The sequence below is a fragment of the Hesperophylax consimilis genome, chromosome 4 (genome assembly GCF_061612785.1).
Source record: "Hesperophylax consimilis isolate HC1 chromosome 4, BYU_Hcon_1.0, whole genome shotgun sequence".
NCBI lineage: Eukaryota > Metazoa > Arthropoda > Insecta > Trichoptera > Limnephilidae > Hesperophylax > Hesperophylax consimilis.
In genome coordinates, this window is record NC_142839.1 from 25997217 (window position 1) to 26022084 (window position 24868).

General features: G+C 36.3%; 3 protein-coding genes across 8 annotated transcripts in view; 2 read left to right on the top strand and 1 right to left on the bottom strand.

Annotated features, from left to right (window-relative positions):
• Nucleotides 1-4148, top strand: part of LOC149424439 (uncharacterized) — a 101948-nt gene extending 97800 nt beyond the window's left edge. For all 5 annotated transcript variants that reach the window (XM_089651559.1, XM_089651562.1, XM_089651563.1 and 2 more), the window contains one exon: nt 1562-4148. In XM_089651559.1, the coding sequence (XP_089507685.1) occupies nt 1562-4141 (2580 nt within the window). In that variant the 3' untranslated portion in view covers nt 4142-4148. The remainder of the gene's footprint in view (nt 1-1561) is intronic.
• Nucleotides 4149-6351: 2203 nt separating this feature from the next.
• On the bottom strand, nt 6352-11489 carry LOC149424440 (uncharacterized). Of its 2 annotated transcripts, none has more exons than XM_089651565.1 (4): nt 10966-11489; nt 10466-10649; nt 9372-9618; nt 6352-6862 (listed from the first exon to the last, which is right to left on the bottom strand). In XM_089651565.1, exons 1-4 carry the CDS (start codon nt 11293-11295, stop codon nt 6352-6354), a joined length of 1272 nt encoding a protein of 423 aa, XP_089507691.1. In that variant the 5' UTR covers nt 11296-11489. The 2 variants fall into 2 exon arrangements, with proteins under 2 accessions (XP_089507691.1, XP_089507692.1); XM_089651566.1 differs by lacking the exon at nt 6352-6862 and adding an exon at nt 7289-9166.
• A 2153-nt stretch (nt 11490-13642) lies between these two features.
• Nucleotides 13643-24636, top strand: Asx (transcriptional regulator additional sex combs). Its single transcript, XM_089651567.1, has 6 exons — nt 13643-16106; nt 17840-17967; nt 19824-20326; nt 20731-21025; nt 21551-21658; nt 22234-24636. The coding sequence occupies exons 1-6, from the start codon at nt 13751-13753 to the stop codon at nt 22480-22482; spliced, it is 3639 nt and encodes a 1212-aa protein (XP_089507693.1). The 5' UTR covers nt 13643-13750; the 3' UTR covers nt 22483-24636.
• The last annotated feature ends 232 nt before the right edge of the window (nt 24637-24868 follow it).

Sequence of the window (24868 nt, forward strand, 5' to 3'; positions counted from 1 at the left end):
GAAATGCCGCAGAATATCAGTTATTTGCATGATGGGATCTGTCACCTTGACCGATGACAGCCGCGTGATCACGGCGCTCCATAAATTGATCTGACCCCCTCTCCTGCCGTAGGCAGTATATGGGATCAGATCATTTTCAAATATAGCCTGGCAAGCAGATCACATCGTATCATCATCGCCACGCCCTCACTTATAACACATCATCTTTCAAGTGTGAGAGGTCTGTATGAGATTGTTTGGCGAGCGATACGGAATTATATAAAACACTTTGATGCTGTAGAGTAATCTGTCACCCCCTTAACACAAGTGTTAATTAGGATAATCACAAATCATGCATAAATGTTACAATTATTTTTAAATATACACAGTTGAAGTTTTTTAAAATTCATATACATAATTGTAAAAGTTATAGTATACGTATGGTACCCACTTATAATTGACTGAATTCCTAATAATTCGTAATGAATTCGAATAATTGACTGAATTCATATAATTTACTGGATTCGTATCGAAGTGCTGTTTTAACTCGACCATTTGGCATTTAATCTGTCTGTTAAATTGTTTGTTACGTTCCGGATCCGGTTCAAGATGGTGGCCGTATTGGATACTACCTTTTAATCACGCCAGAGTTCGCATGATCGTGATTCTTACTATGAACTGTCAAATCGGAATAATCAATACTTTAATACTTACCAGCCTCAAAAGAGTTCTAAAAAAGAATTGTCATTGGATCATGACAATTCTTCAGACAAATGTGACAAAAATGTCACGTAAAATATTTATGGTTTATAATTATGTAGGTAGGTACTTAATTTCCTAATTACAAATACCAAAAGCAAATAATTTCAGGAGAAATTATATTTTGATTTGTTAAATTAAAGCAATTAGTACAGTACTTTCTTGCAGAAAGTTAGAAAGATTGGAAATTTAGAAACATACTTTTCAACGGAAAAAACCCTGACGTTGGCACTAAACCTTAGAAGTATTTGTAGCATTATTAATCTTATAGGCTAATTTTAACTTTGATAGGTCTATGATAAATACATCATTTTTTCTGTGAAGTTATCAAAGTCAAGTTTTTTAAATTACTTTACTTTTAACAGACGACAGATTTCCAACTTTCGATTCGAAATATAATGGTTGATCAATTCTTCAAACATTTCACAACCTACTCGATGAGTTAAAGAGCGAGTTATTTAACATTATGCTATATTTATTTTAAAAGCCAGTTCCGTACTAGCTAATCAATGACTATAAATTTAATCGCCCTTGAGGTGATTTTCTCACGAAAACGGTGCTATACATCCAATCATTATTATTATTGATGAATGTCAATGATAGTGGCATGCACTCTGTTACAGCACATGCATTGAGATATCAATATAATTAAAAACTTAATTTTCCTTAACATTTTTCTTCCTATCCGTCATGTTCAGAATAATGTTTTGGCACAGAATATAAATATTATTAATTACATAATGATTGTCACTTGTTTTTGGTAATTTTTAATATGTATACAAATAGATTATTATATTTCTAATTGATTCTTTATTTGTTGCAGCGACATTGCCGATTGAAACACAATGGTGACGTCCGAGTAATTGTCGGGGAAAAGGGTTCTCCCGATAAGTTATCCGTGCCAAAAAACCCTCCAAACCACTCCGGTTTTGATGGAATCTGCTCAAAATGTCCATTCACATCCTCAGACAGAAAAGCTTATGAAATGCATGTTAAACAGCATACACTATGTCCCAATTCAATTTTCAAATGCTTCATTTGCTCGTACTTTGTTAGCACCGAACAAGAGTTGGTACAGCACCTGCCACTGCATGGAATCACAGAACCAGAGCAATACATCGCCAACATCCTCAGCTGCAAGAGTGCCGGGACAGAGGCTGGTGTCGGGTCCGGTGCCCCCCTCAAGAGGTACAAATGTACAGACTGTCCATATGAAAGTAACAGTAAATCACAGTTCATGTACCATGAGCAATTCCACAAGGCGGGTGATGCCCCTTTCAAGTGTGACATTTGCAGTTATCAAGTGTCAAAGAGACATCTTCTACACCAACATATGAAAGTGCACGGCATTCCTACACCAAAAGACATAGCTTACGAGTTACACATGGCTGATCCCGTTAATATAACACTAGAAACATCCCACACCGAACTGGTCCCTATGTGGACTTCAGTTGAGAACCAATTCCAAAAGGTATTCAAATGCCGATTTTGTCCATTAGTCCAGCAGGAAAAACAAAACATTCTTGATCACGAGAACATGCACAATAAAGACATCAACGGAGTTTTAAAATGCCCCAATTGCACTTTCGGCTGCAGCAGAATGGATGTCCTGTTTACACATTCGGAAGTTCACAATAATACTTACCCCAAGGTGATTTGCCAAGTATATTCTAAGACCAGCGACGAGGAACAGATTAGCCACTTGAGAGAGTTTATAAATCTACATGAAGATGATAATAATATGATGGGCATAGAACAAGTTGATCTTGAGGAGATGTGCATTGAAGAAGATGCTGACAAGATCAAACAGAAGTCTTCCGATAAAATACTTTTCTTTTGCTCACATTGTCCGGCGAGATTCCTTTTTGAAAAAGAACTGCAGATTCACACCAAGTTTCACAATATTAGACTGCCATATCAATGTCACATTTGTTCATACACCGCTCGCCAACGGTCACATCTAATGGCGCATAACTGCGTGCATTCAGAAGAATACCAATCCAAAACCAAGGGCCTACAAGGGATGCACCCAACACATCCAAATTTCTCACAGCCAAAAGTGGTTGGTGTGGCTTCAGGAGTCAACCTTGATGTTTCTGAACCTATCTGGATAGTAGTGACGGAAACCAAGAAAAGTGAAACCATCGAGATAATGGATGAACCCATGGAATTAGGTTCCATCGAGGACACTCCCAGCTCTAAATCCTCCGCCAAGCACTTTGTCTGTAACCAGTGCCCAGCTAAGTTCTTTAAGAATTCTGCCCTTCACTACCATATAAGTCTTCACGGAGGAAATGGAGCATTCAAATGTAAACAATGTGACTATGCGGTGAAAACATTGGGTAATCTTCGTAAACACCAAACAGTTCACGATCATCCTGAAAATTTCCCTGCACAAAATGATTATGAATCAGGAGATGATATGGTATATAAGCATATACCCTTATCGGGAACTGACCTGTTTCAACATAAAACAGCAGTGGAAAAGCGAGCACTTTCAGAGAAACTTGTCACCAGACCGAATGATCATTTTCCTCCGGTGCTTCAGGCTGATCCCCAGTTTGGCCTTCTCATGCATGGAAATCCTGATTTCATTTATCCCACTTATTTGAAAAATGGTCGCCAAAAAGAAAAACGTTACAAGTGCCATAAATGCCCTTCTGCATTTGAAAAACGAGAACAATACAAAGTTCATCTCTCACTGCACGGATCGAAACAGAGGTACAAGTGCGAACTTTGCGATTACTCTGTTAAGTACTATGCCAATTATGTTCAACATATGCGTAAACATCAGATGAACGCCGATGCTCATGCTAATCGGCAGAACAATAACCCAACAGGAGTTCAAGCCCCAGCTCATAAAAGTATACAATTAGCAATAAAGACATTGCCTCAACATTCAACACATAAAGAGGGCGGCGCGAAACGGGATCGTGGTCTATCTATCACTGAACAACAAACATTGAATCTGATGAATCGTCGTAGATCCAGCGCTGCCAGCCATAAGGAAGTAACGGAGGAGAAGAAAATCTTCAGGTGCATGTACTGTCCCTACACCAATCAGAGGCGGGACGCTCTGGACAACCACGTCAGACGACACGCACCCGGGGCAGGGGGCAACTTTGAGTGTCCACATTGCCCTTATGCTGCCCCGCAATCACAGTTTCTAAGAGATCATCTGAAAGGCCACTTCAACACGCAGAAGAACTTGACTCCTGATTATTTTACCAACTTTGATGGCTTAGAGGTGTACATTACCAGACTTGATGAGACTGACAATTTAAATGAACAAAGCGTTTGCATTTATAAGGCAGAAAACATAGAAGAAGGCACAGAGTTCAGTACAAATAATGATGAGCCTAAAATGTATGTTATCCCTAGCACAGGTGAAAGAGTGTCATAATAGTTATCATTGAGTATATATTATTATATTTAGTTTAATTTTATTTATTTCTTTGCTAAAGCAAAAACATAGTATGTATGTATACATATATGTATTTTAGAAATGTTTAGTGATGTGATAGTGTGTCACAAATACTGTGAAGAGTCGAGTAGCGTTATTCCTAACTAAAGAACTTATTTTCATAGAGAATCCAGACTAGTGAATTTAAATGATTTATCGTTACTGTGCTGGACTGGTTATGTGTAAGATTTCACCAAATACTTTTTCCTACAAATGGCTCATGCAAGACCAAAATGACCATGCACTATATGCACCATGAACGCCAAACCTGTTAGTCTTGCTGTGGAGCAATCAAATTTTGTATATATATATGTATGGCAAAAATAAGCTTATGAAGAAAGGAACAATCAAGCTGTGCGCAAAAAAACACACATGTTTTATTAATTTACATGGGAACATGGTTAAAAACGCAATTTTGTTTATAATTTTATAAATCGCTCAATTAACCTGTTAACCGGGCGGGATACTGTTTACGTTTACGGTCAAACGTAAACAGTATCGGGTACGGGTAGGACATATGAATACGTCCTTGAAATATACGTTGCGCCCTGGAACGAGCGGGACGTATATTTCCGAGCATATCAAACGGAAATAGAATTTAAATTTTTACATATTTTCATTTTTTAAGCTCAATGTTTCTCTCTTATCTGTGTGCTTTTGTTTATTGTTCTGGAATTAAAATCTTTTATATTTATATTTTTTGTAATCTTTATGATTGTTTGTAAAATTTCTAGTTTTTTAATTCGATGTTTTCATTTTTATAATGCATAAATGAAAAAAAAAATATATATTTAATTACGTCCTCCGGGAGTGACGTACTGATACGTCCTAGTAAAGGAGTTCGCGCCCGTTATATGCTGTGTAATTCAAAACGGAACTCCCCGGTTAACAGGTTAATAATTATGATTTCTTTCTGAATTGTTTTAAATAAATTGCACATAGCCAGTACTGCGACGGTGTACCATAAATTATATTTGTTATTGTTTGGCACAGACTGACTGAAATGGATAATCTATTTGCCAAACTGTGAACTTTATGTGATTATTTCAAAATGTAATGTACTGATATTCAAATAACTATTTATCTGACCTAAGTTAAGATTTTCTTTAAATTCTTTTGGAACTTTTAAAAGAGAAATGTTCATCTTACATTAATTATTTATCCCCGACATGTTAGAGGAACACTTTGTCCATAATGTTCACAGTCAGTTAGTGGCAGGCCGGGACCTTTCAGATTATGGCAGACACTTTCTAGGAAATATGGATCCGTGGATGCTGACTATTAGGTAACTCACCAAAATAGCACTGAATTGATATTTCTTCTACTGACAAATATTAACAGCGACTATCCTACTAATATGTATAAAGTTGCTTATTGAAACCAAACATGAGATGAGTTTCTTCAAAATTAGTCCAAAGAAAATAATACATGTTACCATTTTTTATGCCGAAATGCCATATTAATATTATGTGTTTTGAATTATAAATTATTACTAAGAATATAAATTGTACAAGGTCTCCGATTGTGGATAAGTAGTAGGGAAGTAGGGTGTCAAAAGGAAATAATTTTGTAAAACTTTAACATTTGAAATTTATTAATCCTATAGTTTACCAAAAATATGAATGTATTGTGTAATCTTATATAAACTGTGTTAACTGTAAATAAAATTTATATTATGCTAAAAAAACATTATTTTTTTTTTAGATTTAACTAATATCTAATGGAATGTTAAGTGTCTTTTGAATCCTAATGTTGAGTTTAAATCCTTTGAACAGGTAACTGTTTGGTTAACACTTTGAATGAACTTGGTTGAAGAAAAGATGATTAGAATCATCATCACTGGGATTTAAAAACACTCACCTAAATCAGGTGTAAGTTAAATGGAATTTCACAAACCACATCTTCACAAACTTCCGTGCATCCTGCATCGACCAGTCAAAAGTCTTATGCTGAAGCAGATCAAATCTATGCACATAAAAATACAAGTTGGAAAAAAAAATTGATTGAGATTATCAATTATTAATTAGAAGGGTATAGCTTGCTTCAGTCTTCAGAAAATTACCTTATTTCTGTAGGATCTTAAGCTAAATAAAAACAGAATACTATATAAATAACATTACAGACATCAAAATGGAATGTTTTAAGATGCATTACCTACTTTTTTTTTTTATGAGAGAAAAATAAAAATTATTGAAATAAATCTCTTCAGGATTAATCCAATCTCTCAGAGGAACAGGACTACAAAAGGGATTTTTCTCGCATTTTCTTAACAAGTCAATTGAACTGTCTTGGAAAATATTTTTTAACCTATTCAGATCTTGAACAGCTTCGCTCGAGGTGTAAGATGTCAAAATCAGGGGGACATCTGGAATCAAAAGCAACGGCAGAGATTCTCTCCACAGATCAAATTCAGAGTTATCTAATTCATGAAAGCCACAGTTGAATACGGCTACTATACTGGGGACTTTATACCTATCTGAAGATCTATACTGCAAATACAAAGTGGGTTCCAAGAAGTAGTTTACTGTTACGTTTCTGTCAACACACGACTGGCAGTAATCCCAGGCCGGGATCCATTCGTCAGCCAATTCTGGTCCGATGAAAACCAAGTTGAGGGTCTTCAGGTTGCCGATCCAGTGGAATATAAGCTCGCAGATAAGTCTAAAATAAGACAATATTCAAATTAGTTATCAGAAAAGATCATAGAATAAGGATTCTTCCTTAGTCTATGGAAAAGATACAAAAACACAATAAATTTTAGGAAGCCTGATATAAAGACGTAGCATAAAACAACATGCCGTATTATTAGATGCATCAATGTTCCCCCCAAGCCTGTGGAATTAGTGCGGGCAAAGAGAGCAAGTCGATTTTTTTTTAATACGCTCGACTACCATTTTGTTTCTTAAATTCTTGATCGACGACTCTAAATTTTCACCATGCGTCAGCTGATTCTATTTTCGTAATAACGTATATTTTCGTTTTTTTGAAAAATGATGTTTTTGTAAATTTTACCATCTTAAAAGATAATGTGTTGATATATAGGTATATATATATATATATAAAAATAGTATATAATCTACCATAAATAGTTTCTCCAAAACAGCTAGTTATAACCAGAGAAATATTTTTTTTATATTTAAGTATACGCTGGCGAACAAGAGGTTAAGTGTAAAACACAATAGTAATGTTTTTACTATGATTCTAGTAAGAGTGTAGTATATTTCAATGAATTATTGATAGCATGCATTGCAAACAAAATCTTTCAAAGAAGATTTATCAGTCAAAGAAGTACACTTCTTTCTAATCTCATTGTAAGTGTAACAAAAGCAATGGAAATAATATATTCTAAGGCCCAGTTGTTTGGCAAAAATTCAAATGTAACATCGTTATCAAATGACCATTAAGGACCGGTTTGTTTTTTTGACATTTGAAAAGTTTTCGTTAAATGCTGATTCTAATTCCGTTTCAGCTTTTGAACAAATTGTGATCAGCAGAATACGACAAGTATCGGGTTGTTAAGCTTGTCAGTTTATTACAATATGATAAAAAGCGGAATCGCACCTAGAATTGGCATTTAACGAGGACCGGCGACATTTAACTGAATAGCCATTTGATGACTTTATCACATGTGAATTTCTGCGAAACAACTGATCCTAAGGCTAGCAGTATTATTTATTAAACATCCAATTTTTATTTAAACAGCTACAATTTTACACTTAACTTAAATGGTGTATAAATATGTTCATAGGATCTTATTCTCTTAGAATAGTAGAAAGCTGGTAATGAAAATTTAAGCATTTTAAAATTCTAAACTCATTAGCGTAACACAATTTATAATACGTTATATTTATTAATAATTATGTATTTCAAATCATGCAGAAAATCATCAAATTCACTTAGAAACTGTGCAGGTATAATTATTAATAAAGGCATACATTTTTTTAATGAAAACAGAATTTTGTATTCTCGGCATTTAAAAATTAATTATAACAAAGCGCTGTTAATGTTTCAAAGACAAGTTAATAAGTAGGTACAAAGTTGATACATACGTGAAGTGGGTATCTAAATGAGTTTTGATTTTTATCTAAATCTGCCATGGATGGTATTATGCCTGTTCATAATAATAAATACTATACGCCATAAGCAAATAAAAAAATACCACCATATTTAAATCATATATTATTTACGAAATAATATGAAAAATCCTGTGAAAGAATAAATATACCCATATCTAATTTTAAACTCTTTTAAAACCGGCGCTACGCAATACCCATTGCACCAGTGGCAGTTAGTCCATACAGGATGTGTTGTGCCTACTGATAAATAAACCATAAAAAAATGCGAGAATATTTTTTTTTCCAAGAATCTGGTAAGGAAATTATATGCTCATTTGTTCAGTTGGATATAATCAACGACTAAATAAGATATTCTATTCAATTTTATTGGAACAGCTTTTCTTTAACTTTTGAAGGTTGTAATATGTCATTGAAGAATTCAAAAAGGGAGCTGCCAAAAATATGGGATTGACAAATATGAAGTTTAATAACTAGGTCCCAATGGTCTAGTGGTTAAGACACTGTCCCGATAAGATAAGAGATCCTGGGTTCAGTTCCTAGTTGTGTTCGTTATCTTTTTATTTTGTTTCTTGTTCTGTTTCAGGTTCCTTTAGATTTGTTACTATTATCTTCTTCTTCTTTAGTCATAAATAATTATGAATTAAAAAATTACAACAAGTTTTCCATATATAGGTACTGGGCTTTAGTAATTGGTAATAACAAATATTTTATCTCAATTTACATAATCTAAGAAAAGGTATTTTATAATCTTAGCAATAGTTCATGCGAGCATCCAGCCCTAGGTAATCGGTTATTGTCGATTACAACTCCAAAGATTGTGCGAGGAGAGGGTCTGCTAGGCCTGCTAAGACAGAGAGGCGCCTTGTCGATGCGATGGGTCCCCCGACCCCTATAGGACAAGGACAAAAAGATATATTATGTATATAATAGTGCTGTCGATAGCCCGATGAGTAGACTTTGGACCATAATTCGGACAAGCTGAGTTTGATACCCACAGCGGATGACAGTCTTACTCCATTTTCAACCCTTAGTAAGGTCTGTAAACCATAAATAATTTTTTTATTAAATTAAAATGGTGTATTGATAGAACCTACCTGTTGAAATTGGAACACTCATATGTTACACCTACAATATGAATGGTGAGATGATTCTGTGAAGTTTTAGCATCACAAATGACTTCACATATAGTCAAGGCATTAATGATTGTTAGCACATGAGATAATCTATCCGCAAGCCTCACTAATTGAATATCTATATTGGGAATACCCTCAGCAAAGTTAGAGAATATATTCAACATCTCTTGGAAGGTTACACCCCTGTTGAGCATGACATCACTGCTTTCTGTAAAAATATATTGAAATGGTGATTATCCTGAGAAAAAATGATGTAGTATGTAATGATAATGTAATTTACAATGAAAAATAGCGCTATATTATTTTTTAAATATATTTATGGGAATTATTTAGCAGGGTTATAATAATCAAAGACTACAAAGTTTGCTTAACATTACAAAAAGTAACAAAAAAACTATTGTATTACAAACTGATTATTTCAGTTGTACCAAAACATTTTTTTCACTAATTAACCTGTTAACCGGGGAGTTCGGTTTTGAATTACGCAACATATGACGGGCGCGAACTCCTTCACTAGGACGTATCAATACGTCACGCCCGGTGGACGTTAATTTTATTTTTTTTATGCATCAAAAAAAGTGAAAACGTCGAATTAAAAAAATAGAATATTTACAAACAATTATAAAGATTACAAAAAAATATAAAAAAGGTTATAATTACAAAACAATAAATAAAAGCACACAGATAAAAGAGAAACATTGAGTTTAAAAAATTAAAATATGTAAAAATTAAAAACTCAATTTCCGTGTGATATGTTCGGAAATATACGTCCCGCTCGTTCCAGGGCATAACATATATTTCAAGGACGTATTTATACGTCCTACCCGTCCCCGATACTGTTTACGTTTGACGTATTTATACGTCCCGCCCGGTTAACAGATTAATAAAAGATAAAAAAAATATTCAATAGAAAATAATCTCAACTAATAATTCTATAACCAATCGAAAAATGTGGAATTTGCCACTATTGCTATTATGCCGCTGGATTAGGATAATACCAGTGGTAATAATTAGGATTCACCTGAACCAAATTGGTAAAATTAATTTAAGCTCACCATTCAAACGACTACAATAGACCTGATATTGCAAATTCATGGCGCCACATAGTTTAGAATGGACATTCTTGTGTTGCAGTTGGTGCTGGGTGGAGCAGTAGTTGACAGAGGGACACTGTGGACAGTCCACCATCACATCGGCGGTGACCTTACACACGGGGCACGCTCTAGGAAACATCCAAACCTAAAACAGAACTTTAAGTAGACTTTCTCTGACAATTGCCAGGTTCAATGGTACCCTTTTATGTACCATTGTCAGTTAGAAAGCGAAACAGATTTCACATGCAACAATACATTTATGAAGTTAGATTTTAATCATAAAAAACACATCCTAATGTTAACAAACAAAGTGAACAACAAGTTACATACAGCAAACATAAGTCAAGGACATTAGGAGTAAGGATAAATAGGAAAGGTTTTGGATAAGGTGTTATTGCGTAAAATATCAGATCTCAATTCTAAACATTGCATCTACTTTGGATTTACAATCAAAACAAAACCTGATTCTCCGCCGGCATGAGTGGCCGAGCTAGCCCTTGCTCGAGAAGGATTTTCATCTGAATTCTGACATGCAATGAACTCTTTAAAGAGCCATTTAAGTTATTCTGCTCACTTTTTTTTAGATTGCTATTCAAAATTTTACATATTTTTTTATGACTTGGCCAATGCGTTCTTTGGTGAGCAACGGTGCAGTACCGGTACGCTTTGCAGCTTTTACATGTTTTGAGAGATTTATTTTTGACTTTGCAAACATGACACACTGACGGATAGTAAAACTCCTCAAAATTGTTGTAGTTATCAAAAGTTTCAGAAATCATATTGAAGAGCATACAAAAGATTTAAATTTGTTGGAGATTCTAATACAATCACGACGATAATTTCCGTGCTGCTTCACTATAATATAGATTTTGTGAAGAGGGCAAGAAGGACACAACGAGTAAAATCGAGGAAATATTCATAAAATAGTATAAAACACAAGTCTTGACAAATTCACACGGATTCATAAATAAAGCATCTGGCAGCACCATAGATACATCCGATATACCATAGTGCATAAATAAACCACTCTCCCATAGTGCATAAAGACAAACGGCATAAAATGACATCTAGGGTTGGTCGATATTCCGTTCGCGGTGACTTTTCGGCCACTGGGTCTTGAAATGTTATTTTTCTGTGTTCTTTTTGGAACTGGTTTGACGAAAATATCTTTTTGGGTGTTGCGAAACTTCGGTAATGTAAGTATTTAGTTTAGTAGTTATATCAATAAGCTTTATTTGCCAGGGTGGATATGGGGTGACGGCTTAGGGCTTTTCCAGACTTTGTCAATATTTAGTCTATTAAGTTATGGTAGCTGTCTTGCAAGTGCTGCTCTGTCCCATTTACTAAGGCAAGCCCTAAGCCAAACGGCGCCTGACGTGTGTAAAATTTTGATCCTCTTATTAAAACCAATAGATAACTAGGTAGGTGATCACAGGAATCGATAAAATTATGATAATTTGTATTTTTGTATAGCGCCATTTTTATAAAAATAATCTCAAGGGCAATGTGCTAGATTTGTTAGGTGTTAGGTATTATCAGTGCTTTGGCGCCTTGACAATTCGGCACCCGGCAGCGGTGCTCCAATTGCACTGCCATAGAGCCAGCCCTAGACAAGAATGCGCGCGCCGTCGGTTGAGGGGGCTACTCAAGAGGAAAAATAAAATTAATCTTATTCTAGTCAACTAAAATTCCACCCTACTACTAAAGCAATCTGTCCCATGATGCCAGTGATTATAATTTTTACTAGTTGTTTTAGTAACTATTACCAACTACTCGACTAAATACTGTCACCGTCTGGACAAGTTACGAGAGAAATTCTGAGGAAAACGAATTGGTTCTTGAGAATATTTACGCATCCTGGTAGAGAGGGGGGGATTGAAATTCTAAGATAAAGGAACCAGTTTCTCAAAGATTACAATGTATTTTACGTGCATGAGTTCTGTAAATAAATCTTCGATTTAGAACTGAATCGGTGACACTGCTGTGCAAACCAGCCATGTGGAAGCTGCTCCTTGAACCCCCCTGCCGGAAACTGCTTATAGTGATAACTGGATAAAGAGCCGGTTCCATTCCGGTCTCCGGTAACTGGAACCGCAGTGAAAGCCCATTTTATGGGATGTGGACACGGTCAAGCGGCTTGATCGCAAGCACGTAGTTTATTGTCTATGGCACTTTGTGTCAAGCATTTTGACCGTGTACCGAAGCTGGCTTGCAAGCATTGCGCAATTCTACGTGCTTGCGGCGAGGCTTGATGCGAATTTATATTTTTGTGGGAATAGACAAACGACAATAGACAAATAAATATCACGTATCATAAACCATGATATAAATTGAATAAAATTGTTATAAAATAGGTACTTAGTTATTGTTTTTGTGTTCAATTTGTAGAAATCCATCTAATTTAAAAATTCTGGAAGTATTTTAGTATTTTTTAATAATTATGACAGCGGTTTTCAAGGTCATTAATAATCAAACTGTAGAATAAATAATTTTCTGAATTTTCAATGGAGAAAACATATTTTTTGTATGAATACCGCACAAGATATTCATACAAAAAATAGCTGTAGCCTGTAATACACTTTGCAAATGCTCATGGGTAAAGCGGTACCTTAACTTGTACCATTCTTGACACCAAATTCGTTTCTTTTTATTATTTTATTCAAACATAAAGCTAACGTAAGAACGCTTTGTCTTTGACAGATTCCATTTTGCCGCGAGTCACGAAATGACAGGAAGGCATAGAAGTACATATACATAGACCACCACGAAATCACAGGAAGGCGTGGCCATGCTTGACGGAGAGGCTTGATGCGGGCTGTCAAGCCGCTAAGCATAGACAATAATAGACAACAATAGACAACAATAGACAACAATAGACAAAAAAACTACGTGCTTGCGATCAAGCCGCTTGACCGTGTCCCAGTCTCTTTAGATATCCATCTCTACTTGTAATGCTTGGACTTGGACACAAACCATAAACAATGTCTTCCTCTGTTCTGTTTCAAAGAGTGATTTATTTTTGGTTTATTCAGTTTATTTATGCTCTTTTCTATCTACAGATCTATACCCCAAATGTACCCCACTATACCCTGTCTAATATGTTTATGGTGTTTTCTCGTTTCTATGGTTTTTGTTGGTATTTTTCGATTGCGGAGGCTTTGTCATGGCTTTGTGTATTGTTATGGTTGAAATGTAATTCGCTGACAAATTAATAACAATATTTTTTTTTGTATATCCCTGTTGAGTATGGATTTATATTCATCAAATATAGAAATTTCAAATCATGGTACCGAAACTTCACAAACGAATTCTGACAGTCACGAAAATGTAGGTTTATGTGATGACACAAAAACATTTCAATGTGCCGATAGTTCTTATACGGAAGATTATCCCGTAGAATCTTTACTAGATTCGCCATGTGAAAAGGTTATTAAACGTGCCTTGAGGCACCAAGCAAAGCGTCGACGGAAAAGAACTCACAGTTCATCTCGTCCCCTACCGAGAATTATAGTTAAACCTCTTCCACCTCAACCGCCTGACGGACATCATGAATATGTTATATCTCACGAACCCAGTAAGAAGATTACAAAAACTCCCACTATGAGGGAGGTGTTAGCCTCCATTCCTGGATTCAATATAAAACCCAGAAAGCGCTATGGGAAGAAGTTATCCACAGCTGCACAACTCCAACAGACTAAAGAAGGGTGTATAGATTTGGAGACACCCGATTCGATGTTTGTTAATACTAACCTACGGGCGCTGCTGAATGAGCACACCTTCTCTCTCCTACCTTCTCTGTACCAGTACAAACTGGGACAACTCCTGCCCAGTGTGGACAGGCCCGGTGGCTCTTCTGGTCAACTGAGCTCTTCCAGTCTGAATAATGAGTTCTTCGCTAGGGCGTGTTTAGAATGGCAGGATAGCCTATCAGAAGGAGAATTCACTCCGGAGCATCAACAAAAACTAAGAACCGAAGCTGAGAAAGAAAAGAGCAAACTAGACCCATGGAAGCTTAAACACTTTGAGCCTATTTGGGGAGAAAAGAGGAATTCAAGCCTCCAAAACACCGCCTATGATGCAGATAGGCCGTCTCTGAAAACAACCATCAAATTGCGCCCCACTGCATCCATAACAAGTAGTAGTACTGTGGTACATAGGAAGCACTCAAACAAATCTTCCGAAATTCCCAAACGGCTGCGGACAGTGGGAGCCGTCACCCGGGCCTCAGCTCGCGTGGAGACGGATGTATTTACAGTTGTAGAAATTAGTCAAAATTCTCAAAATGGAAGGCAGTTGGGGCCAATACCTGATTTACTTCCGCTTAAAAACAAGCTTAATCGGTTACAATCTCAGTATATTGCTCAACCGTCTACTTCGCATTATGTTGACCCATCTAATACTTTAAATTTTGCAACTCTCCAAGCTTCTGTTGATTCTTTAAAAGCAGAGGACACCGGGCAAGCTGTGGATCCCTTGTTACTACCCGATAATACCACTGTTGAACCCATTTACCAAACAGAAGTTGATCAAGAACTGTGCATTCCCGTTATACCTATTAGTGAACCTATTCAAATAGACTTGTCAAATAATATTGATGACAAAAATTGTTATGTTAGTGAGGTAAAAAACTTGTCTCCGTGTTTCAATACTTCGGAAGAGATTTGTGCCGAAAACCAATCTCTATTTGAAGTTCAGAACTCGCAGCCGTGCGATGAATCTTATCAAAACAATTGTGTTCTGAGTACCGAATTAGATAACCAAGATGTGTGTAATGGCCCAGTTGAAGAACATGAAGAACACCCTGTGAATAAAAGACCCACTGAGGAATACAGTCCTGCAGATATCAAAAAGTTAAAAATGTGCAATGAACAGGAGGTCGAATCGTTGTGTACTTCTCAAGAAGACTTTGAAGAACACGAAGAAAAAGATTGCCGAGAAACTAATAATATAGATGTAATCAAAGAACAAGAACAATCACCGACTTGTGAGCCTTTCAATATTCCCTCTGATCCATCCCAAAACCATTCTATCCAGGATTATATTACAGAAAATCAACCCACCACCCATTACTCAGATATTCACGATTCTTTATCGAATTGCAAAGACACAGACTTTTTTGACATAACTAAAGATGAAGCTGACGGAGGAAACAGTAGTGATTCTAATAACTCTAATGAAGAAATTGATAAGTCCAATAACCCAAATTCCCCTAATCATACAATGCATGAAAATCAAACATTAGTGTATTCCATGGATAGCAATAGTGAACGGGGGTTTTGTGGTGCGGTAGAATTCTTAGAAGGACAATATGTTAAAAGTGAAATGGCACAATACCACTGTTCATATGGTGAGAATGGCTTCCACACTCGAAATTCCTTATTTAATAAAGGTGTGACGCAAATTCAACCCAACTCGGTAATACTTAAACAGGAAGAAGGGAACACGGACGGACTAGATTATTCCAATAACTCGGAGGAAGAAAGTTCACACAATTCTCCCGAGATTTTACATCACGAAAAGGATTTAGGGATGGAATCTGAAGATCGTTTCATCGATGCCGAGTCCTTCTTATTGGAGTCTGATTCCGTTGTGAAGTCTGAGGGTATGTTATTTTAATTATTTTAACCCACTGTATGCTGACACAAAATTTTCAATTTGAATCAGCTGAACAAATTTTTGTATCAGATATACCAGATATGTGTTTACAAAAGTAATATATAATCTACCATAAATATTATGCCTCTGAATAGCTACTTATATGCAGAGAAATGATTTTTATTTTTGATGGTGCCTATTGCGGTGCACAACAGGTTAATCATTAGATTCTAGATAACTATGGCACCGCTTCCACAAAGAACCTGCAAAAATTGGAACACTTTAGACAATGTTTTGCTAAAAGCATTTGTAATTATTTCAGAATAGGTATGCGCTTATTTTCATTAAAATGTTGCAGCATTCAGCCCTCTTGCTTTCTCACAATGCACACCTGCATGTTTATTAAAAAACTGCTCCCTTTTGTTTGTCCCAGTATCCTAAGTATTTAATCTTTTATTTATTTATTTAGTCATGTTCTCCATTAAACGGTTATGCACCAATACATATATTACGGAAAAGATTCTAAATTTGAGGTATGTCAATCTAATGAAAATGTAAATTTTTTTTGGTTCAAAATATTAAATCTCAAGTCAAGTCGTTTCGAATCGGGTTTCACGGTCATAAAAAACCCTCATTCCATAAAAAATGATATTTCAATAAAAAATAATATACTATCACAGACATAGGAATTAATAGACGAGAAGATAATGGCGAGGGGTAAAATCAACTGTTGAAGAACGAAGGGAGTAAGGCTGACTGTGATTCGTCAATAAATCAATCTGACAGTAAATAGGCATCTCGCATTATAATATCACCATTTAGTTCTTAAAAGTAAAATCTGCTTTTGAATGAATAGACATTTCTACATGGGAGCGCAAATTACTCGCCACGTTATGAACTAATTTGCGAAGTCCAAATTCGGCAAAGTAAGGCAGCTTCTATTTTCAGAGTCGTAGTTAGTTTCAGAGTATTTAGTTAAGACACTTTTACAAATGTCTCATAATTTACTTACCCCAGTAAACAACGATGAGCACACTTGAGAATCGCTACATTGTGATGTGATAGTATATGTTTCTTAAACTGATCCATATAATACGGTGTGAATAAGCTTAAAATAAAGTAAAATAATGCTTACTTATGGAATGTAATACGACAATTGGGTTTATTCTCTTTTTCACATCTATTTTTACAAGTTTTCATATCACAAGTCAACATTTTGCCGTGTTATTTCGTAAAATGAACCGATGATGCCTCGACCATAGTTCGCACAAGAATGATGACGTCACGTTTTCAAATTTCACTTAAGGCCATATGCGAGCCCAGCCGGCTCAATGGAACCGGTATGGGGAGTGGGGATAATACGCTTTTAATCACTTAGGGCAGGTCTACTAATATTCATATGTCTATGTATACTATCCTTTGTTGAAATACCGATGTAAATGAAAAGCACGAAGATAAATATAAAAAGAAGACTTGCATTACGATTCGATAATTATGTACATATAGTTGGGACCTTTACAAAGAGATTGGTATGTAACATTCATATAAAAACATTGAATAATTCCTTCTTTTCTCCCATTGAAATGAGGCCGGCGCAAAAGGTAGAACTACCCTTCCCAGCCTTGAGCATCAATAGACGGAACGGGTAGAACTACCTTTCCCGGCCGAAATATGTTAAGAATAACCTCGATAATCTTATTTTGAATAAATTGTTAATTATAATGGATTTTATATTTAAAGATGCGGCGAAGCAGGTGTGCGATATGGAAGGCGTAGTGGGAGTGGGGCTCCACTCCATCCAGGGGATGCCCGAGGCGGGCTCTGTGGCCATGGCGCTAGTCAACCCCCCCCACCACGCTAATGTTCAGGTAAACTGACTCAGATACTTTATCACGTTATGAATATTCCGTAAACTAGAGATAGCTAGATAACCTTTGACACTTTTACTCGTAAATCATGTTTTTGTAATATAATATCATTCGAAATAACTTTTTATTTTTTGAGAGATAGGAGTTTGTTTAAAATGACCAGCTACTAAATGTTTTAATTAGTACCTTTGTGAGCCAACGCTCACCTGATACAGAAGCATTCCAACTTTCCACCATTTCCTCACTGAGCCTAAGCATCTTGTGATGTGAAAATAGGATTGACTAGTGACCACTGATTGCTGCGCACTTTGGGGATTAAACCCTGACCGTCAGCCCACAAAGTAAGCGCCCTTTATCAGCCTGCAAGCCGGTTTTGACTTCTGTAGTGACACGCGAGCAAGCACACCTTCTACATCCATGCCCTATTGACACATGTTTGTGGGTTAAATTGGCACCAAATCAAGATAAAACTCAGTTTTGGTAAGCTGTTCACAGTAATCTGCTACATAATATTAAGGATTATTATTTAGGCCAGTGGTTCCCAATTAGTTTTTCCTGAGTACCTCATTCGAGAAAGAGCCCAGACTCATAGCCAAATAGAAAAAAAAAAAAACCCATAAAAACAATGTTTTTTTTTCAATATAATACATCTATTTTCAATTTTCGACCTAGTTGCGCCATCTCATTTTTTTTGTTTTGAGTGAATATTGAACCTTCCTCTCCAGGACTGACTAAATGTATATGTAATTATTGTAGACAATATTAGCGATTTCTAAACGAAAATCTGAAACAGAAAAGGGTACGGTCACATCTAGGACTCGAACCCAGGACCCCTGCCTTGCTGGGGCACAGCTCTACCACTGAGCTAATGGGACTCTATCCCCTTCGGTCACATTTAACTGTATCATACTTCGAATAAGAACTACCAACATTGTCTTCATTTTTTCACTGCACATTTTTTATTGGCAACTATCTTTATGTATGATCGCAAGATTGAACCCGAACCAAATGCAATCTAGACAGTGTCTTTTTAGATAGACCTATCTTATTTTGTAATTTTAATGTGCGACATCATAATGGGGCCCCGGCAAGGCAAGGGTCCTGGGTTCGAGTCCTAGATGTGACCGTATCCTTTTCTGATTTTTCTGTTTCAGATTTTCGTTTAGAAATCGCTAATATTGTCTTCAATAATTAAATATTATAATTTGAGGTTATACTCAATAAAGTTATTCCAAAAAATAAATATTCATCCTAGTTTTGCAGAAAAGTCAATAGATTTAATTTCATTAATTCAATCATGAAAACAAAATCGAAATTAAAATAGATGTATTAAAAAAATCAACATTTAAAATACATATTTTTTTGTTTTGTTTTGACTGAGGACTGAACCTTTTTTGAAAAAAAATAGTTAAATTCAAATAGATGTATTAAAAATTAAAGTAGTTTTTTGAAATTTATTAACTTTAAAATCTTAATCCTTATTAATGGCATAACAATTCTAATAACAATGAATGTATGTTATATTTAAGTAATTTATGTTTATTGGGATAAATATTTATACATGTCTCCAGGTTAGCTCTGAAAAATCGGGTTGCTTTTTAGTGTGATTCAGACTTAAGTCATCTTCGAGTTGGAGTCAGTGACGATGTTTAGTTTTCTGTACCCCTCCACACACCCTCGTATGCCTCTTGGGTTAGGCTTACCACTAATTGGGAACCACTGATTTAGACCATCTGTTAAATGATCTCTTCTATATAATTATGTCGCCGTCCTGTTGGTAGTCTTTCACTCCTATTCATATGTGTACACTAAAATTGCCCCAGTCAGAATATAAATATCACAATACAAAATTCCAGGTGATTCCTATGCAAGAAGAACTTGAAGTAAGATTACAAGAGGGAAGCTTTCCTGTACAGCAGTGGGAGATAGATTCTGACAATACAGCAAACTATTGGAGTACCAAAGACAATGTGCCGTTCACGGCCAGCAACCACAACACGGGAGATGAGAAGGCTCCACTGACATACAAGGAGCACCCTTTAGTGCACACGGGGCAAGTGAAGCTAGAGCTAGAGGTGACCCTGACTCCTGTGGAGGGGATGACTGAATGCAGCAGTGGAGATAGCACCAGTGTGATTCCGCCCACTACGGTAGTGTGTGTGTCGTCGGCGTCCCAGGGTGCCCCCGCGGTGCTTCCGCAAGAGGGAGCCTCTGGCACTGCGGGGCACTCGGTGGTGGCCTCCTCCAGCTCCCTGCCCTACCTCTCTGTGAACAGCAGCACCTCGCTGCGAGCGTTGCCTCTACCTGCCAAGCCTAAAACTAAATCCATCACCAAGGATGCGGCAACCGTTAATAGCAGGTCATTTTTAATCCATTATATTAGACATTGTCAAAATGACTTTGAAAGGAGAACAACTGTCACTATCTTAATACCTGGCATCTTCCGAATATTAGATTCAGATCATAATTATTTTTTTCATATTCCCTTATATTTAAGCATATTTAGTATGTACACATACCTAAGCTCGGCGCATCTCCAGCGGCACCCGCCTGCAGAAAAGTAAGTGCTGAAGTAATGTAACAGTTTGTAGCGCACTCCAATCTGGGACTTTTCTACACACAGTTTGGAACGCTGCTCGAGATGCATGCTCTAAAGCGTATATGTAAAGCCTGCTATTATATTTTCTTGCTGAGCGCTCTTTTTAGGTTCTAATAAAACGATACCATTTTTAGAATGTATAAATATAAAATTGTAATTTGTAGGAGTCGGGGCTCAAGCAGCAAGCCCCCCCCGGGAGCTGTAAACCTCGAGCGCAGCTATCAGATCTGCCAGGCGGTGATCCAAAACAGTCCCAATCGGGATCAACTGCGCTGCCAGCTGAAACCCCCGCCCTCGCTGCTGGGTGGTGCGCCCCGCGGCAGCCGCAGTGCCGGGCCTCGCTGCACCCCGCCGCCCGCCCCCGCGCTGCCTGCGCCCACCCCCGCACCCCCCCTCATGCTGAGGCATGTCTTCAATCAGGGCATACCCGTCAACATGGCTGTTCTGCCACATCCAGAGGTAGTGTGTCAACCAATAGTAGATAAAAATAAAGGGCACTGCGATCGTTTAGATGGATTTAAATTGCTAAGATGGTTGAAAGGAAAAAAAAATTATTAAAAAGAGCTATATGCAAGTGAATATTTTTCACATCAATATCAAACGGTGTTCAGAAATTAACAGTACATATTCCTGAAAAGAGATGTATCATATTCTACGAAATTTTTATATTCAAGCTGTAATTTAACACTATTTGCCGAGATAATTGCATGAATTATTTTATTAGATGTTAAATCAAAATATAACTATGTGAACAAAACGCACTTTTAGCAAATAATTTAAAAATCAAGTTGGATATACCATTTTTTCTGTCCAGGACGATTAGGAAGTCAAACATAACCTCACATTTGAAACTACTCTAAATTTTTTTAACATTGGTGTTGCCATAGTGATAAATTTTAGTTCCATTTTATTAAATTACGAAATTTCTTGACAGACAGTATACAATGTATTCTATTAAATAATGTATTTTCTGTTTATATCCAGAGTGTAGAGAACCGTGCGGGTGGAATGGGGCAGTATATATTGGTCCAACGTACTCCGGGAGCAGCCCCCCGGGCATCCAGTGCCCCGCCCACCAACAATCCTAACTTGGTAAACCTTTTTGCAAATCTCACAATCTAGTGAATACATTTACATAAAAGAATCAAATAAATTTATAAAAAAAGATAAAATTAATTAAGATTTGGGTGTAGGATTCAAATGCGAAGTGGAAGGAAAAGGAGAATGAAATCACTCACCACGGGGAACATCCCCTGAAGGAGTTCGGGCACACAAAACAATCACAATACGCTTCTTTCAGTAATTACCAGTATTTATCAGTAAATACCTGACAATAATCGAGAGCGTGGTACCTCGAGTAATTACCGCAACGAGTATGAAAGAATGATATTTTCTTCACCAACAAACGAAACCAAACAGCTTGTTTTTCCTGCTCAAAACAAAAGGACTCCGTCTGTTCCATTTTATAAAATACATTGTTTCAAACTAAGTAAAGATGGTTAGGAAGAGTACCTAGATACTGCGGATAAATTGCATAACCGTAGGAATCAATCATGTTCTCATTTCAAAATCCAACACCTATGAAATATAGACCCATTTTATTTTATCTTGAAGTGTATCCTTGTTATGTGCACGAGCATTAAGTCAGTGTGTGTTGTTTGTTGCAGATCCAGATGTGCGTATCGCGGAGCGGGAGCGGGAGCGGGACGGACAGCCGGCCGGCCAGTGCAGCGGAATGGCGTGGCTGGGGTCCGGGCGGCGAGGGCGGGCGACGGCGACCCGAGGTGGCGGACCCCGGGCGGGACGACTGCGCCTGCAACCTACGCGCAATGATCGTGTGCAAGAAGTGCGGCGTCTTCTGCCACGACGACTGCATCGGCCCCTCCAGACTCTGCGTCACGTGTCTGATCCGATAACTTAACTCCTCCTCTGTGTTGAATGTACTGAAGTATTGATTTGTCCTCGTTACTTGTGAATCATATTTATGAGATAAATTTTGTAGTAATCTAAGCGGTAGGATTTTTCTACTAGTTATATACGTAGATCTTATAATGTTCTTGTTTGTCATATTTATATTTTAAATAATCTTGCCGGTGATAGTGGAAACATTAAATGGCACGGTCCCCATTGTTATATAGTGGGAACTGTGCTTGTGTACTGAAATTATGTCGAACTAGAGTTCTGCCTAGCTCTAGCTGCTTAGTAAAGCTGATTATGTACTACGTATTTTGCACACAATTATTATAATATACTTAAATTTCGTTTGTCTGTAAACGAACATCTGAGAAGAAGAAATACTTGAGGGGAACGGCTGCGCATACTTTTTCACAAATGGTATTTAACACTCAACCAAACTGAAACAAGGGTATACCAATTATCTAGTACGGATATGTGCCATTCATTTATTTGTGTTTTTAATTATGGTACATAGGTCATTAAAGAATTCAGTTTGCATGATTTTAGAGCCAACTTTGGCATCTTTTGAAGAGTTAATTGTCTTTATTAAAAAAATCATATACATACCTACTGTTTTAATATGCGGAATTTTTTTTTTTTTCAAACCCGTTTTTTGGGAAGAAATTTTAATTTATATACCTATGTATGACAAATTTGTGTTCGAACATAAATCGGTCATTTGTAATTTAAATTTATACCCACTAAAATGCATTTTTATTTTATATTTCATCACATTACTTATTGGTAACTAACTGACGTGTACGTGGCATTGCCGGGAGTAATCCTTGGGAGATAGACATACCGTCACAGACTTTTCTGTAGACCTTTTTAAGGTATACAATCCCGTATTACGTTATTTTGATGTATCTATAAGGTTTCGCCAGCAATATATAGCCTGAAAATATTTTTTTAGAACTTGATTTCAAAACATTGACTTTTCTCTACTTTCTATAAATGTAATATGCGTGTATTATATATGTAAAGAAGGAAGAATTTTTTCTTCGACTATATTTTATACTATTTAGTATTTAATAGAGCAAATTTTTTTTTTTAAATAATTGTCATTAATTGCCAAAGTTGCCTCTAAAATCATGAAAAATGAAATTCTTTAATTGTGTGTATTTTATAATTTAAAACACAAATATCTCAATTTAAAGAGTAGGCCGCGACCGAAATCGGCAGCGAAATCTCGATTTACGCGTAAATATATAGGATTTTTACGAATTTGTTGCGAATATCTGAATTTAAAGGGCCCGCCGCTGCGGTAATCGGCCGCGAAAATAAAGAAATAATTGGTATTAATACGAATTTACAACTAAAATACCACCCGGATTTGAAGAGGCGGCCAAGAAAATCGATTTTCGGCGTTATTTTTATTTCATAAAATTTCGAATTACGTGGGAATTCGTTAATTTGATTTTTGATGTCCCGTGGATTTCGAATTAACGAGGTTCTACTGTAGATCCATATTTGATATACCTTTTGATTAAAAAAATTATGTTTCTGTTTGGTGTTTTGGCCACACATCCAAATTTAAGTTTGTTATGAAAAAGGCCGCACTGCCTTTCCTCTCAATATGTACATAGGTTTAAAATCTGTATGCGTTGCATACATCAAACAGAGATTATTATTTCAGACTCCGCATCCTGGAAACTCATTAGTGAAAATCTGTGATTTTCTTAATGCTTTTATTATTTTGATACATATTTTGTAATGATCCTTTTTTTTAAGAAATTAAAGGTTTCGCGCCGTACTCTATCACAGTTATGTATGTATATAGTAACTCAAGTCATTTTTAAATCATTTGCATTTAATGTTTGAGATGTAAACCCTTTCCATGAACATTCCCTGGAACCAGATGAACCTAGCTGCCGTAGCAGTCCCAAACAGATTTAATATAAACTAAACTTGAAAGTCTTGTTCCTTGGTAACAGTAACAGTAGGGTGACTAAAAAGACCCAGTCCATTTATTGAAAGGATATTTGTAACTAAATTGCAATAATATTGAATAATAAAGAGCGATAAAAGGTTATTTATTTTCTGTTAATTATTACTTTACCCATGTTTAAAACATTGCATTAGGCTTATTTGAACATCATTAAAGTTTTTAGAAATCAAACAGTATTAAAATTATTCTTTTCTAACACTGCATTTTTATTTGGAGAGATTGTGTAAGTAAGTATGCACATATTTCTAATTTTTAAACAGATTTCTTTTTCGTTCGCTGATGTGTTCGCCGATGTTCTCAAAGACATTTTCAAGTAAATTAATATAAGTAATTCATTTAAAAAAATTGTAGTTTTTAAACCCTTCTTTGCTGGTGCTGTCAACTGATATGACGTGTCT